Source organism: Protopterus annectens, chromosome 4.part0, assembly GCF_019279795.1.
Source record: "Protopterus annectens isolate FY-2018-M chromosome 4.part0, PAN1.0, whole genome shotgun sequence".
Taxonomy (NCBI): Eukaryota; Metazoa; Chordata; order Ceratodontiformes; family Protopteridae; genus Protopterus; species Protopterus annectens.
Window position 1 is genome coordinate 448,731,896 of NC_056733.1, and position 17,434 is coordinate 448,749,329.

Consider the following 17,434-nt stretch of genomic DNA (forward strand, 5'->3'; position numbering starts at 1 on the left):
ACTGGATTTACTTTAAATAAAATCAGGCTAGTAGTAAGTATTAGGATTTATTGAATTGTTTAGTTACAGTAATTGCTTTAAAAGCATGCTCACTACTTGTTTGGAATTTCAGATTGAGGTACGGTAATAACATCCTATGTCTAAAGCTGCAGTTTTAATTATCTAATTTATTTATTTGTTTGTATTTTAAGATGGCCGCTATACATGCGAAAGAGTCTTAGGAATATTTCTGTCATATAATCCAACTGATGCCAAACTACCAAATAGTTCATCCTCTTTATTTAGCATTTTCTAGTGGTTTGAAATGTTTTGTAACTCAGTGCAGAATGTTTTTACAAGTCATACTTATTTTCAGCTAACTGGCCAGCTAAAAGTCATGATTAAACTAATACAATAAGTATTGGTTAAATTGCTGTGTGTGTGTGTGTGTGTGTGTGTGTGTGTGTGTGTGTGTGTGTGTGTGTGTGTGTGTGTGTGTGTGCCTGCACCTATAGTGTGTGTCTGTGCCTGTATGTCTGTGTGGTTCTGCACATATGTGTATGAGTGGACGCACATTTGTATATGTGTCTTTGTGGCTGTATGACAACAGTATATTAGTAATGAAAGAAAATGTACAACAATATTTTTAAATCAAATAGTCTTCACTTACAAAATGCATATGGCAAAACATGAGTGAGAATTCTCAATGACAGCATAGTTACTCATGTTTTTACAACTCTTTTGACATGTAGGAACATTATTCTACTTCTCCTCCCTCATTGTCCTCCTCTGCTTAAACAACATGGACACATCATGTACTCTCAGGGTTTTCTTTAGTCATTACATACCTCAGCATATGAGGCACTGACATGGCAGTGGGGGCACTGCTTTTTTGGGTTGCAGCATCATCCTCACAACATTTGATTTTTGCCTTACCTCTCCTGTTTTTACATCTGCTACAGAAAATTCACATTTGTCTGTTGTGATGGCTGTGTATCATTTCCACCATTCAGGTTAGATAATGGTGGGTCTGTCAGTAACCGTCTACCTTATGGCAGCTAAATAATACTGGAGAGACTGTTTTCAGCAATAACACAGGAACTGTACTGATGAAACTTGTATCTTTCTTTCATTACTGGTGCAGAGCAACTTGTGTGCATTGCAAAACACATCAGACTAAAGCAGCAGTACCCAAGGTAACAAACACCATGTTGCTAAAAAACTGTTGGCACTGCAATAGTCTAATGAAGCAGTGGCTTCCCTACATGATATTATTTGATGTCTTGATGGAGGCGTACCTTAATAACTAACATATTACTATAATCTTTCTTCATTGTTGGAAGGAACATGACAGAAATTGTAGAGGTTTTGTGGTCAACTTAACTTTGATTGATTGTTTATACAGGACTTTCTGATAAACCAGCTATGATATGATTGCTGCAGTCACAGCAAATGATCCAAATTTTACTAACAGAAGCATGACATATGGCAGATATGAACAGGCCAGTAATCCTTTTCCTGTGATGATTAATAAGAAATGCTTATCAAGAACAGATAAAACTAGCAGGACATGAACTATGCTTGGGTACATTTTCTGAATTGTTCATGCATTACCAGGAGCTCACTGCAAACCAGAGTTACATTATAGAAGCTTTTATCAGAATCAGAATCACATTTATTGGCCAGGTATGCATGCATACAAGTAATTTGACTCCAGTTTCAGTGACACTCTAAGTATGAAATACATTAATGACATACATACAACTATTAAGAGCAAGACAAACAATATACCTGCAACTATTAAGAACAAGATAAAAAAGTAAATATGCATATACATTCAAGGTGCAAAGTGCAACTCATTGTGATATATAACTATCTTACTAAGTACAGATTCGCAATATGTATTTGCCTGTTCATTTACTTCTGATTGGTTGAGCTGGCATGTACATTTATCCATAAGGAGACCCCTTCTGAGTCATGGTTCAGGAATACAGCAAGAAAGAAAAAAACAACAAGCTTGCATTTCTCATGTGCTCTTCTGTATGCAGACTATACAAAAAGAATACAGGTTTTTTTGAACAAAACAAAAGTCTAAGGTGTTTTTTTGTATTATGCACTTGCGAGGCCACAATAAAACATGAGTGATATTAACAGTTAATAGCTAGCAGGAAGTAATGAGTGGAATACCAACATCATCAAAAAATGCTCAGCTTTAATTACACTTTCATCTGCAGACTGCTAATGCACCTTTGGTTTACATGTACTGATGTCTGACCTCTACTTTTTTTCCCAGCAATGCATTGTTTTGTCACAGCTATCCTATTTCTCTGAGCCTGTGTTAACACTCAAAAAGATTCAAAAAAGTTTTATTTATGTATGCATGTAGGTATATGTGTTGTGTTCATACTCCAAGTCAGGATGATCTTGGACTAAGAATGACAAAGTAAATTGGAAATGGGAATGAACTCCTGCTGTGCACATACAAAGGAGTTTGCATCCTACAAAAATGGCTACTTTACATTGTAGGAGGTGTGATTCCTTTGACCTATATTCGTGCTATGTGTCCTTGAGGGAATACATCTCTGGAAAGAAGGCAGGTTGGTTGTATTTCATGGTAATACATTGTAAGGTATCCTAGGAGAAGCTGAAAATTGAGCACCAACATGATTATCACAGATGCTTTCCTGGGATTGCCCTTCAGTAGTTATTTTATTGACTGGTTTTCACTTCCTGATTATTTGAATTCTCCAGTACTTCTTGGGATATCCACTATAAAAGAGGAGAAATGCAAAGAGAATATACCCTACTATTCAAAGTCTCCAATCCGGTAAAGAAACTCCACTGTAGGCTGAGAAACAGAGAAATGACACCTTACAGCCTAAATATGGTGTCTACTAGTCATTCACAATATTTTGGGATGCATTACAAAACCATTTATAATCAAGAAAGGCACAATGCCAATGCTAAGAGTGTTCTAAGAACCAATGGAAATCGACAAGTGTGCTTCTAGAGTGAAAAGAAAGAGTAGCACAAGTATTCTTCAGGCAATCATGGCATATGCCTGATTCTGAAACATTACGGTGGTTTTCAGCAGTTTTAAATGTTTTTGAGTATAAACTATTGGTGAATTCCAGTGAGTACACTAGTATAATTAAAATACTCTCAGCAGGCTAAGTCAAACAGACATATACTATGACAGACAGTCTGCCAGCTTTACCATCATGTGACCAAGTATTTTTTGCTATACAATGGTAAATATCAATCACATCTCTGAACAGGAGTTTATTGATAGATACTGTTTGGACAGGGGTGGCTGCAGGATGGGTCTTTAAGTGTGCAGTATATCAGCATAAAGCCCGCTGCTGATGTGTTTAATACACTTTATGCCGGAATCTCAGATAATCCATTATCATACATGTGGTGCAGCCTTTCAAATACCACATGAACTTCTGTCAGTCATCCTCAGTCTTTGTGGGAAGTATATCACTTATCTTCACCAGCATCAGCAGAAGATTCACCTTCAAGGACTATGCTCCCAATTGCTGCTTTGCAATACCCCAAAGCACAGTGATGGCCAGAATATATTTCACAAAAGTAATACTAGAGTCACCTAATACATAGACATCCACATTGTCCCAAGTCTCAGTGCTCTTGTCTGTTATGTTCATGCCATCATCCATTGCTGCATACATGGGCAACATGACTGTCTCAGAGTTCTGAAAATTAGTTGATGTGACAGCCGTGGCATCAGTGCCTGTGCTGAGCCCAATGAAGTCTCCGTAAACCAAGTTGCACTTACATCTATAATGCAAGCATCACAGGATAGTAATCACTTATCCAGTATATATGCATACAGAGAGAATATACCCTATTATTCAAAGTCTCCAACCCTGTATAGGAACCGCACTGTACCCAGCATTGCTAACAGTAATAACAGTAGACTCAACTACGTGAACAACCACCTTCATAACTTGACAACACCAAATGAATGCTGTACTGTCCTCTAGTGAGATACACACCCAAGACGAGACTGCCAACAGTGCATCTGTTATCTTACAGAAATGCCAACACACCAAATGGAGCAAACATGATAGGTTAATGCCCTTATCCTTTACCAGCACAATCACAGTTCCCACCTTAGACCATTCGTAAACATTCAACGTTACATATAGCGCCTGAACTGCAGAAAGTAAGCTGTACTTCCCAAAGCGACTGCAACTGCTGAATATCCAGAGATAAGTACAGACTGCAAAACCACACATGAAAACAGCAGAAAATAATATCCAAAATGACACAAAAACTGCAAACAGAATCCAATTTTATTCCAGACTTTAGTGCCTCGACCAAGCAGTCTTCAAGAAGTACAGACTGCACCAACCTCTAAACTAGTGGCTTGCATTTGTAAACAATTTGTGATCTTACATGACAAACAGGACTTCATTTTTCAGTGAAAGTCTTATTAAAATTATCAAATAATGCATGAATATTAATAATTGTATACACTGTCTCCTCAAAGAGTATGGAAGACAATAATGTTCTTATATAGAGTATTACAGCAGGTTGAGAATACCTTTGCCACAGTAGAATTTCCTGATAATCATTGATTCTTCTGGAATCATATGACTTTTAAATCAGCATCATGTTAAAGTTCAGAGTAGTAAAGTGCTAATATACTCATTGGATACTATAGGGACTCATATGTACATGCCACTAGATGTTTAAAGCATGGCAATATGATTAGTATATCTTAGCCGCATGGATACCTTGTGTATTATCAGACTTCCAACATGCTACTTATGCATAACAGTAACACATCAATAGCAGATATCTGCTATTGATACAGATTGTAATTGACTGTTACTTGCTGTCTCACAATTAGAATGCAAGACACATCCATAATGATTAAACTCATAATAAAACCACTGTGTGCATAATTGTGCAACATTGCTTTTATCTACTATTCCTTCTTATAAAGCTATGCAAGTAGAAAAATAGCATTCTATATCTCTTAAGATGTGCTTCAGTCATTTGCAACATTGCTAGGTAATGGCGCTGCTGGGATAGTGCATTTAGATGTCTTCAGTGATTTTCCTTATACAAAGAATTGTTCAGAAATCTTTGTGTAGCTATTTACATACACACACATGTATATATATATATATATATATATATATATATATATATATATATATATACACACACATACACACACACACACACACATATATATATGTAAATATATATATGTGTGTGTGTGTGTGTGTGTGTGTGTATGTGCATAAGCATCTCTTCAACTTGACACTTTAATACGTTTTCAGCACTAGGGCTCTGCAGTGATGTAATGCTGTACCCATGTATTGGAATATAATCCTTCATTTTTACTTTTTTCCCAAGATAATGCACCTACAGCTAGAAAAGGTCTGCAGATTTTGCACTGTCAAATACAATATGTTCTTATTACTTTCTACTCCCTTGTTGTCACTGAGCAGCACATCTGCTAATCTACCCATCCTGTATTCTGTGCAAGACAATAGATAACAACATGATTTATTTCAGAAAAGTTAGTTTTTACTCTGCACAGATATGGCGGCTTCAGCTTAGTTTCTAATCTGAATGATTACATTATGATTTTGATGCCAAATACACCATAAGTTACATGATGCCTCCTAAATAATAGCAACAAATAATAATAATAATAATAATAATAATTAATATGCACATGGCCAGATCCAAGGAAAGAATGGCATGCAGACGAAATATATCTGTTAAAGAAGTTGCACCTTGCCTTTTAAACACATCTGGGCACGTAGTAGAGGAACATTCCAAAATATTGTTTGTATTATTCCTCAGTTGCCTTGGTCATTCTTATTTCATGCTCATTTCGAAAATGTGACATTCTGCATGATTTAAGCTGAAAATAAAATGTTTTGCCACCACTATAATGAAGGAGTTCCACCTTAAATATTGATATTCCAGGGTGCCATTTGTTCATAGTCTAGTAAAAGGAGGTTGGGTTATAAGCAAACAAGGAAACTATGACACATACATCAAATGAATGCCTTGCCCCAGTGCCAACTACCTGAGTCACCAAATCTGGAACTAATAAACTGTATACATTTTACAGATGGATAGCCTGTCAACAAATGACAAATTCTGTAATGACATATGTAATAATTTATATTATTCATGTGCTACTGTAATTTATGAATGTATGTATGCAAGCCCGTAAGCCTGTTATGTATTATTGTTTCTTTATTTTTTTCCATAACAGACTTCCATCGTTTTTTTTTTTATAAACATGGGACATCTGGAATACTACGCAGTACATATATACTCTTTTTTGATTAAATATAAACTTACTACAGATATGAGAAATATAACCCAGAATTGTGAACTATGCTAATCCTTAGATAACATAGATGATTAAGATAAACAATCTCTTCTGCAGTGTAGAGTTTGAGCTTGTCAGCCTCCGTTTACCTACTGTGATACTCTAACCAAGTCAATATGGAAACTTGGCTAGGCTCCTATGTTATCACCTAGAATGCATGCCTCATAACTACCTATGAAACTACAAATGTAAATCTTTTAGTTTGTTAGTCATATGGTAAGTTCTGTGTAATCAAGTTATTTTTCACAGAAAGAACATCATTAGAACTATGCTTGTGTAGTCATATTATGGATTTCATATATATATATATATATATATATATATATATATATATATATATATATATATAAAATAACTATTCTCCATTCCAGGCAAAATGAATAAAAGTCAAACTATATCTATATCAGGTGTTTTGTAGGACAATGAGAAACAGTTTTCTATTAAAAGGAAAATAAGTCTCTGACACTTGTTACTGAGTGTGTAGGGGCCAAACTGTAATTACCACATCATGTGGGTGCTTCCTGCTAACACACACCTTGTAGAGGTAAATTGCTATTACTTACAGGGCAGTTGTCAGTTTTTGTTCATAGGCTTTAAAGGTCTTTTGAGCACCTCACTCTAGGACTTCTAACGCAGTGTGCTAAGTACTCTTTTTTGAATGTGTGTGTGTGTGTGTGTGTGTGTGTGTGTGTGTGTGTGTGTGTGTGTGTGTGTTAAAATTAAATAAAAGCACTACTGCAAAACTGGACATATGTTTAAGCATGAACATATAGCTTTGAATGTTTTTATGTGAAGGCTCATTTTGACTGCATAAAGGTAACCAAATAGGTAATTTCTATTCCAGAAACAGCATCAGAAAATCTTTGTGTGCAAAAATGCAAGCAATTAGTATGCAACTATTAAATATTCAACTGCTAAGTTTTTAATGTTATCTGTATTATTACACTTTGTGTACTAATGAGTTATATCCCTGTCTTCCCACATTGTACGTCTTGATGCACACAATTTTGCCTTAAAGTCATTCTGGTTGAGTTACAGTTCTCTCCTTTCAAGCAGCCAGTAGCTTTTTACCAGACTATGACTTCAGACATAGATATAATAATGTAGAGTACCTAACCCATCTCTGGTATATACTGAGAAAATAATTATCATACCCCATTCAATTTTTCCTTAAGAATAACCCCTAAAAGCCCGGCCTTATGGGAATGTAAGTGCTTGCTACAGCTTGAGCTTGTCCATTACAAGTGTTTGGGTCACTGGGCCATGCTGGTGTTTGCATACTGACAGGATAGTCAGAACTTACATTAGGAGGAAAGCTCCAGGGAATCCATTAGAGTAGTTTTCAATCTGTACTCTGGTGTTCAAGACACAAATAAGCAGTTATGTTTCGTGGTCAACAATCCCATTATGTTTGGATGTCAATCTTTTGCATCTCAGTATGACAAGAACTGTTATATATGCTGCTATGCAGATTAGTCTTGTCTTAGGCATGTAACCCACCTTGACTATGGGAAGGTATGCACCCATACAGTGACTGATAGAGCCTCTGCTTTGCCATTCTTCTGAAAGTTTGGGTTTCTTCTAAGCACTAGACTACCAGTACAAGAGAAAGATGCCCTGCATATGTGCCAGTGGGCTAACTTTATACATTTACTTTGTTTACTCCTAGTAAAGAATTCCATCAAAGCAGTATCCCTACAATAATGAAAGGATGTGCTCATGCACCAATACTGGATAACAATAATATGTGTATATATAATGTGTATAAGAGTTTCACTTTTTTATCTTTTAAGCTATAACTAATAGGCTGCACTACAAACCTAAGGATCAGTAACCATGCCACAATATATATTATATCTTTATGTAAAGGAGGTTTTTTTCTTTGTGATGATGATTAATACAATATTCATCTGATGCACATGTTCTTTTGGGCAGTAAAAATGCAACCATTATAAGGGTACTTATGAAAATCTAGAAGGTACATATACTATCCCAAGAGAGATATAAGGGCATTATGTGATCAGTCATTTTCTTCATATATTCTTGTCGGACATCATCAGTGCAACTATAATCCTGATTCTCATTAGGAAATCCATTGGTTATATTTTTATAATCAACATTTTTATTTAATAAATTACTGCATTTTATTAACTAGACAGGTCTAGATGCCTACAGCATATAGTACTTAAATAATAAATGATACTAGTTTCTAGCCATTCTCAGGCCACTAATTTCTTAATAATTACAAGCTGATACAGTAATCAAGAGACATTTGTGTGTCTCAATGGCTTATTCATAGCAGAAGTATGCAGTGGAAAGTGAGAAATGCACATCCGTGCCATAGAGAGAATTCAAGAGTGATGCAAGTACAGGTCCCAAAAGACCATCTACACTGCAGGAATTACAGAGCCTATGGCACAGTAGTATTCATTAATGAGAAATGTAAATCAATTTCACAGCAAGACATGCAATAACAGAGAGTTTTATTGTTTCTTTTTCTATTTTAGTTCAGTGCTTATCAGCGATTAAAACTATGTTTGCCAGTGTGTTTCTGTTATGGGTGTACGTGCTTGGGCATTTTGAATAATCAGGCTACTTTATATGGCTACCTGTAGAACTTCCTAACATTCCCTGATTAAACTTGCTGTGTTTTTACTATGGTAAGTGTGAGAATAAAAAAAGGAAAACAGTTTTTGCTTTAACTACTATGATTGATATAAATCCCCTTTTCCCCAACTTCCACATGGGAATCAGCATGTCAGTTCAACAGTAATCATCACGGCCAAAAAAAAAAAAAAAGTGCAGTGTGATTATAAAAACTTAGACTGAGATGAAAGAGCTTTGTAAGCAGTATATCCAGCTCCAAACATGAGCAGATTCAGCTAATGCATTTGGTATTCACAGGGATTGTTTTACTTCTTTCATAAGTAAAACGCTTAACATAGAGTGTAAAACACTGGTTACAATCATTTACCCACTTTTACTGTGTTTGGTTATGTTGAAATGTATGTACTACTGAAGCACTGCATTTCTCCCTGCTTGTTTTTTGTACACTACCAAACCATATTAAGCTTAATCTGATGTCTTTTGAACATGTTGCTTCACATGAAATGGAAAAAGACATTCCCTTACTCTAACATGGTTGAAAATGTTCAATCCCGCCTTCCTCATTAACCTTTATGAATAATTTACTATGTGTAATTTTACAGGAATAATTAACTTAGAGACCCAAATTCCTGAAAGTCTGGATGAAACAGTACATTCTGATCATTACAAAATCACTGCAGCCAACTGCAAACTATTTCTATAGCATGCTCTAGAACAGTGTTCATCTGGGAGGCAATGCTTCTATCCTTTGGGAAACTGGTATGGGGGATTTCCCTCCTCTCAGAGTTGGGGAGAAATCTCTAATTTATGTTATTCTGGTGTTATTATTCTCTATAGCTCTCAATAAAACTAAGCTCATGCAGGTGTAATGTCTTTATCAGCAGAATTCAAATCCCTATAGGGCACTGTCTAGAGACTAACAACTAAGCATTATTTTTCCACAGGATTTACAGTATTGCAAAATGGCATTACCCATTTTGTTTAACCCTTATATAACAATATAAAGCTTTTGCTAAATGCTCATTTGTGTGCATACTCACACCACCACCTTTCAATTAGTTTTTGCTGGATAGAATAGAAGCATTTAGGAATTACTATGTCAGACTCTGAATATTGTCTTTCACTGATTTTATTGGGGTAACTTAAAATGCTGGGTGTCCTACGCAGAATTCATGGAAAAGCAACCTTCCTCTCTTACTTCCCTGGAAATAATTTTTATCTGCCATGATCCTTTAAACCAAAATAATTACTATATAGCTTGGCTTGTTTATTCCACTCCAAGAACCAAACAAAATTGAGAGAATGAGCCATTGTCATAATGACAGTTTTGTTAGTTATTAACCTAGCTTGAGACTCAGGTATACACAGGAAAATAATAAATTATTAAAAAAGCTTAGCTAGAGAGTGTGGTTTCTGGAATACATCTGTGATAATCACTAATCCAGTATGATTATTTGGAAAATCAAAACACCCCCAAATTGAAAATGTTACTCTAGTGTTCACGCTCACCATTTTAATCAACCGAGTGACACAGCACACTGATGGACTGAAATGGAAATTAACCCCGTTCATTAGAAAAACAAAAACCTTTTCCACAACAGATAATCTAAAGTAATGCCTATCAGAATATTGTTGTAAGATACATGTCAAAACATGGACGCAGTAAGATTGCCAACTGCAGTGTCCTGCGCTTAGACCGTTATTAAACACAACACTTAACAGTCAGTTACAAGTTTAAGTTACAGACCATGGCGAGATGAAATGAAGATCAAACAGAGGCGTATTTGGAGTTGTAAGGTAATTTAGGAGAATATTGGGACGATGTTGTTAGGACACTTGAATAAAAGCCAGATGTTTACAAAGTGTGTGCGCTGTACAATACAGACAAAGAAAAACAGTATCAAACTCGTTAATATGAATTGTATAACTATGCACACACTGTAAAATAATAAAAGTCTCCCTGCTAGTTGAAGGGGCGATGCGGACCCTAAGACACATTACCTACCTCCGGTAATTGTTGTCTTCATTTTAGAACCCTTATTGTTTTGGAAAAGGCACGTCTTTAAATGGCAAGGCTTGTCTCCGATGAATCAGTAATATCCTCCAAAATCTGGTGACCCCCTTCTGCAAACAGAAACTTTAGCCCGAGATAAGCAGATAGGTAAGGTGTGGAGAGAGAGCTCTCCCTCTTGGACCCCGCTCAGACATCGGGGCAGGTGATCAGTCCCAGCTCTGCGCGCAGCATCCAAAGTATCCTGTGCCTGAAAAAAAAAAGTGCTACAAATCGCGATCCAGCCCGGAATTTTACATTTAAAGGGTTAACCTTGCCTGATCCAAAGTCCGCAATTGTAGCTCCAGCAGATTGAGGGGTGACAGTGCTTTGTACAGCAAGCACAGTAAAAAGATCCAGTGGAGAGAAGGAAACCAAATGAGGATTTGTTTTTGTTAAGTCTCTGTGATTAAACTTGGGAAAGCTCTGACAGTAAAAGCAGAGATGAATGCTTTATGGGGGTTGGATCTTGAGCGGAGAGGTGATGAATGTTTTATGGGATCATGTGGTTTGACGCGAGAGGGATCAGCCTAGATCCAATACATATTGGGAGAGAGAGCTGGAGAGGGTAGACCGAACAAAAAAGTAAAAGGGAGGAGGCGCCACTTACGGCGAGAAGGAAGGAATAACAGAGCAAAGGAGTATGCATAAGTGGTAATAACCAAGAACTGCAGGAAAGAGTTTATATTGCTGCATAAAGTCGCTACTGCAGTATGTCTCAGTGGATAAGATAACTTCAAAAGAAGAAATATTGCCCCAAACCTACAAGGGAATATGAAATGACAGAATTACAGCCTGCAGTACAGAGAGGCATGCGGGTGGGTGTTGTATAGACATATCAAGTTATATGAAGTATACGTGTGTGAGTGTGTTATGAATATTCCGCCAGACACACCAACACTACAGGGAGATGAAAATGTATAAACTAAGTAATAAACTGATCGAGGCGAGCACCTTAACAGAAATATTGTCATTAAATTATGGTGAAGAAAAGTCTGACTCACCTGGGCTATACCTTCAACTGTCATTAATTTGTAAGGATGTCCCTTATTTTAGTTTAGAAGTTTACTCCATAATTTTTTTAAGATAAAGAGAAATTACATTTAGTAAATAAATACACATAATCATGACAGTTACAGACGGTATAAATACAGAATATATTTGCCGGTTGCCATCTTATTTAATAATTATAAATTAATATTACATGTGTATAAAACTGTCCCTAATTTGCCACCCTTTTGTCTAATTATTGTCACGCTTTGTCTCTAATTATGGAGGTAAAAAGTCGATATCTAGGCAGATTTATTTTACGTCTTCATTAGAGTGCAGGAGCGAAGAGCTTGTTGATGAAACTTGAAGAGACAGACCTCCACTAATTACAGGGTTATGAAAAGTAAGGTAGAATTTCGTTATTCTGCCTGAACTGTAAGTAAAAATGTGCTTCAGTGGCAGAACGCAGAACTGAAATAACTGAAAAGGGAAAAAAGGTTGTCCACCACAGAACCCAACCCACAAAACATACAATAGGAATGTCAGAATACAGTTTTATAAAGAAAAACTGCCATCTAAAGGTGGATAAGAATACAACTGAACATATTACTGTGAATTTAAGAAAAAATATCCTAGTCACGTGACTCACGTGTACAAAATACAATAAAATACAAAAAAAAAATGAACATTTCTTTGACATCTCCATTACACCTGACAAAGGTGAACTTGATTTCATTTCTTTTTTCTATTTTTTTTTTTTTTTTTTGGTTTCTAACGAAAATCCAGTACTTAAGGACACTTAAAATTAATACCTTCAGAAGATGAAAGGCGGTGAAACTGTTACTGCGTATGAAAACAATGTAAGGAAATGGTAAGCTGCTTCTTCCAATTCACACAAAACATATGGCACTTGCTGACGTTTTCAAACGCCATTTCCCGCCACTGCCAGGACTAATGAACTGTAAGAACTCGACAATCCACCGTTTCTGAGAAGCCCGTTTATGTTTGATTAATATATGTAAAAAGTCCAGGGGGTATACACGTCTCAACCACAGGTTTACACTAGCTCCTGCTATAAAGATAGCGTTCATTGTTAGATATTTAAAATGATTACGGTAATTTGAGTACAAGTCAGAGTGTTCAGACCATACCTCTAATAAAGGCCAGCAATGGTCACCAGTATACCGGAATGCTGCTTCATTTTCTGAAGTATATGAGGGATACAGGATACTTACCTGTCACAGGCGGAGCCGCTCTACTCAACTGCAATTTGTGAAAGACCTTTATTAATTAAAAAGCATTACATTTAAAATATTTGTCACCCCGCACTCGGGCTTATCTTCTACACTCCTTATTAAATCCTTACATCAATTTTGTAAGCACTACTATCTGATATTTAATTACAGTCCTGTTTACCTCAATGTGTTCTGTCCTCTGATCCGATCAAACAATTCCGTCATGATGCCCACCCGCACACATGCGCACAAACCTTTTTCAAACTACATAGCACTAGGGTTGCCACCTTTTCAAATGTCCAAAGTGGGCCATTTTTTGTAGAAACGTAAGATTTTGCAGGACAAAACATACCCACGGCCAGTGAAAAGGGCATAACTTCAGTTTTTTGCACAAATAAAAGCTCATTCTTATAGCATTTGATTTGCTTATGCTGTTTCATATAAAATGTAGATGTTTCAGACAGAAAATAACTGTTTTATGCAACTGTTAAAGAAAACTTGGGAAATATTTTTTCCCCTAAAATCTCAGGACATTTGCCATTTTGTATTTTTTTTTGCAGGACACAACTGCCCAAAGATGGACTGTCCCTCGCAGAGAGGGACAGGTGGTAACCCTACATAGTACTTATTTTTCTGCAACACTTTTGTTTTGTTATCTAGACTGCCCTTCGCCTGAAATGTTTTTAAAGTTCACCCACTAGCTTGGGAAAGAAGAAAGAAAGAAAGAAAGAAAGAAAGAAAGAAAGAAAGAAAATTCCTGTTTTCAAAGAAAGAAAGAAAGAAAGAAAATACCTGTTTTGACTAAATTTCATTTTATCCTGTAGTCCACACCTACATAAGGTATGCTGATAGCAAATGTGTTTTCTGTTAAGAGGTTTATTTTTTCAATATTTCTGAAATCTCATTTATGAAAGGCATGACAACTTGGTATGGAGTGTATGCTTGCTCAAAATTATTAAATAAATAAATCTTTACAAAAATGTGCAATTGATAATGCTAGATTCTTCTTCCTTTATAATTTGAAAAAATCAAAATGTGACTTGATCCCCAATGTCTAACACGCACACACCTATATATTTTACATCCTTTTCATTTCAAAGGCAGCAGACCCTGATTCTTTTCTTCATTCACTTGGTCTGCCTAACCTCTCCCGGCCTTTCTCAGACTGACTCCTTTAAGAGTTAGGGCCAGTTAGCAGAGCTGGATCATGTGAGGTCAAATGGAGCACTAGACTGGCTCTGCCCCCCACCCATGTGTCCCATTACTTGTCTCTCTTCTCCCGATTACCATAAACCAGTGATGGCAAACCTATGACATGCATGTCAAAGGTGACACACCACGATGCTTTGGGTGACACACCAGCTTTCACCAACACCCGAGTTACCAAAGAAACTGAATGAACAAAAATGCAAGAAATATGTGACTCTGTACTTGTTTATTAAAACCTGGCAAGAAAAAAGTCATTAATTGAAGTTAATTAAATCAAATGCAATGTGTGCCATATTTTTTTCAGTTAAATTTAAAATTATTATTAAAGGTAGGATAGTTTTTTTGATGCACCGTTTTAAGCTCAATTAGTGTGCATATTGTTTTCTCTATTGTAAGTCAATGATTTTTCTTTAACTTTTATAATACATAGCAGCACACGTGATTGGACTATATATTTTTTAAATAAATGAATATGTAAATAATTGTTTCTCTTTTGTTTCGGGGGGGGGGATGACACACCAGCAGAGTCAAGATAGGCATTTTCCAAATTTTTGACACCCCGAGCCCAAAAGATACGCCATCACTGCTATAAACACGGCTCAAAACTGTCAGCATGCATACTATTTTCTTCTTTACTTTTGAAATGAAGGCAGAGGTCTGGATTTAATTTAAAACTTGTAATTTAAATATCCTTTGCTGACTATATTTAGTCTCATTAGGATAGTAGTGCCTTTTTCAGAGGACATCCGTGGTGGTATTTATATTAATAGGGGACATTTGGCCAGGGCATTGGGGAACTTCCCCCTAATCTTTTTGATAGCTCAGGTGGATGTAAAAGTTCTCACAGCACCTACCATAAACACAGATAGATGGGGCCTCGGTTTAACATCTCATCCAAAGGCTGATACACTCAGGAGAGAAATAAATAAGGCAACTCCTTAAATAATACAGCTAATCAAAAAATCCTCATCCAAAAGAAAATATCAAAACCATTACAAAAAAAAAATCTGAAAAACACTAAATGATCCCAGAAACTTAGGCTGGCTTCTGAAGCCAAATATAATTATAAATCTTTTAGCTATTTTACAAAACATATTCATAATGATGTGTCCTATTCTGACCCAACATATACTGTAAATATCCTTGCTTTCAAATCTACTGCCAGATTTGCCCCCAAGAGTTTTCTGCAAATCCATAAATTACCAGAATACTTTACTCCCCCAATTACCTTTAAAGATAATTTACTGACAGAACAAGTCAATACCAAAAAAATACTTCCTCAATGCCTACTTCCTAACCTCTTAAAGGAAGAAATCTGGACAAAGCCATAATGAATGCAGTGACAAAGGCATAGGAACCCTTTGTAAATATTGTTCATACAAACTTAGAAAGTTGATAGAATAACATGTTTTGCATTAGCATTAATTTTTATAAAAGATATGAAGTCTAAAACTCAAATTTTTGCCATTAATTTCTGACTTCAGTTCTCAATAATTTGTCAGAAAAACACAATTTGTGGAGAAACAGACCAAAAATATGAGGCAAAAATCTTGACATTCTGAGAAAATCTGGCAAGGGACAGTTGATAGGTATGCCTCAATGGGACCTGATGATCCTTGTTGCCTAGTGTTAGACATGGCCTATTAAACCTACTGTTTAACCTAAGTTTATCTACTGGTTTCATCTGTAATGAGCGGCGCACAGCAATGGTGATGCCCCTTCATCAGTATGGCTTTACAACTGGCCCTTGTAGTTACAGACCTATCAGTCTCAAAGGCCTAATCTGCAAAACCATGGAACATATTTTAACTGACATCATAAACCATGAAATTAAGAACGTTATGAGAATAGTCCCCATAACAGTCTGGCTTTGTTAAGGGTCAACCCTGTTTACTGAATCTGGTAAATTACTTTGAAGGGGATAAATAGGCTGTAGATGGTGACCATGCATTACGCACTGTGAATCTTGATCTAGCCATATCCAGTGACACCATTTCCTGTGTTGGTATCAAACAGAAGCTAAATGCTTTAAACATTGTCCAATGTCTGATAAGATGGATAGTAAACTGAGTGAAAAAACAGTACCTACACAGTACAAGTTGCAGTTGTCTCATCAGAAAGTGAAAAAAAAAAGGTCAACAGTGTCCCTTTATGGTCTTCATTTCTTAGATATCCAAGCAGATTTCCAAGACTTCTGACTAAAAAAGGTTTGCTGATGGCTGTAAAGTGTGGGTTGTTGTTCATAGGTAGGTACTAAGCTATTGGCTTTCCAGTTGTCGTAGATGTCTTGTGAGGTACATACCAAAAGGGGGGTTGTACTCTATAATGGGTCTAATGAGTGATGAGTAGAGGGGAACAATGACCTCTTTTTTCCTGGATGAGAAACTTTTTATGATGAGGTGTGCCACATAGAAGGATTTCCTAACTTCTGTGGTGATGTGATTATCAAAGGAGAGACTACTGTCCACCTGTGTCCCAAGGTTTCTTATCACACTTTCGGAGTTAAGTAGACTACGCCTATGTGGTAGTTCATGGGTACAGAGTTTTTACCAAAAGGGATGACAATGCACTTTTTGGCATTGAGCTTGAGGCCATGGCTTTGACATCAGGCATCTGTCTCAGTGAGACCCTTTTGTAGGATATCCACATTATTAGGAGATTTGATTATGGCTCCTAGTTTGCAGTCATCTGCGAACTTTGTTAGCCAAAGACCTTCTGTGTTAGCCTGTACTTCAGAGAAGTAGATAGCAAACAGGAGAGGACCTAGGACTGAACCCTGTGGTACTCCACTTGTCACTGGTCTGAAGATGGACTTAGAGTCTACTACTTTCACAGTGTGGGTTCGGTCAGTGAGCCAGTTGGCAACCCATCTTGTGACATAGGGATTTATACCTAGTTTAATGAGTTTGTCTATAATTCCAGAGTAGGGGATGGTGTTGAAAGCCTTGGTGACATCTAGATAGGCTGTGTGTA

At 36.5% G+C, this 17,434-nt stretch overlaps 1 protein-coding gene across 1 annotated transcript in view; it reads right to left on the reverse strand.

The window, feature by feature from the left end:
- LOC122799369 (reticulon-4 receptor-like) overlaps positions 1 to 11,671 on the reverse strand; it is a 394,952-nt gene extending 383,281 nt beyond the window's left edge. Inside the window, exon 1 of the mRNA XM_044068375.1 lies at positions 10,983 to 11,671. Coding sequence (XP_043924310.1) covers positions 10,983 to 11,004 — 22 coding nt within the window. The 5' untranslated portion in view covers positions 11,005 to 11,671. The remainder of the gene's footprint in view (positions 1 to 10,982) is intronic.
- Between the last annotated feature and the right edge of the window lie 5,763 nt (positions 11,672 to 17,434).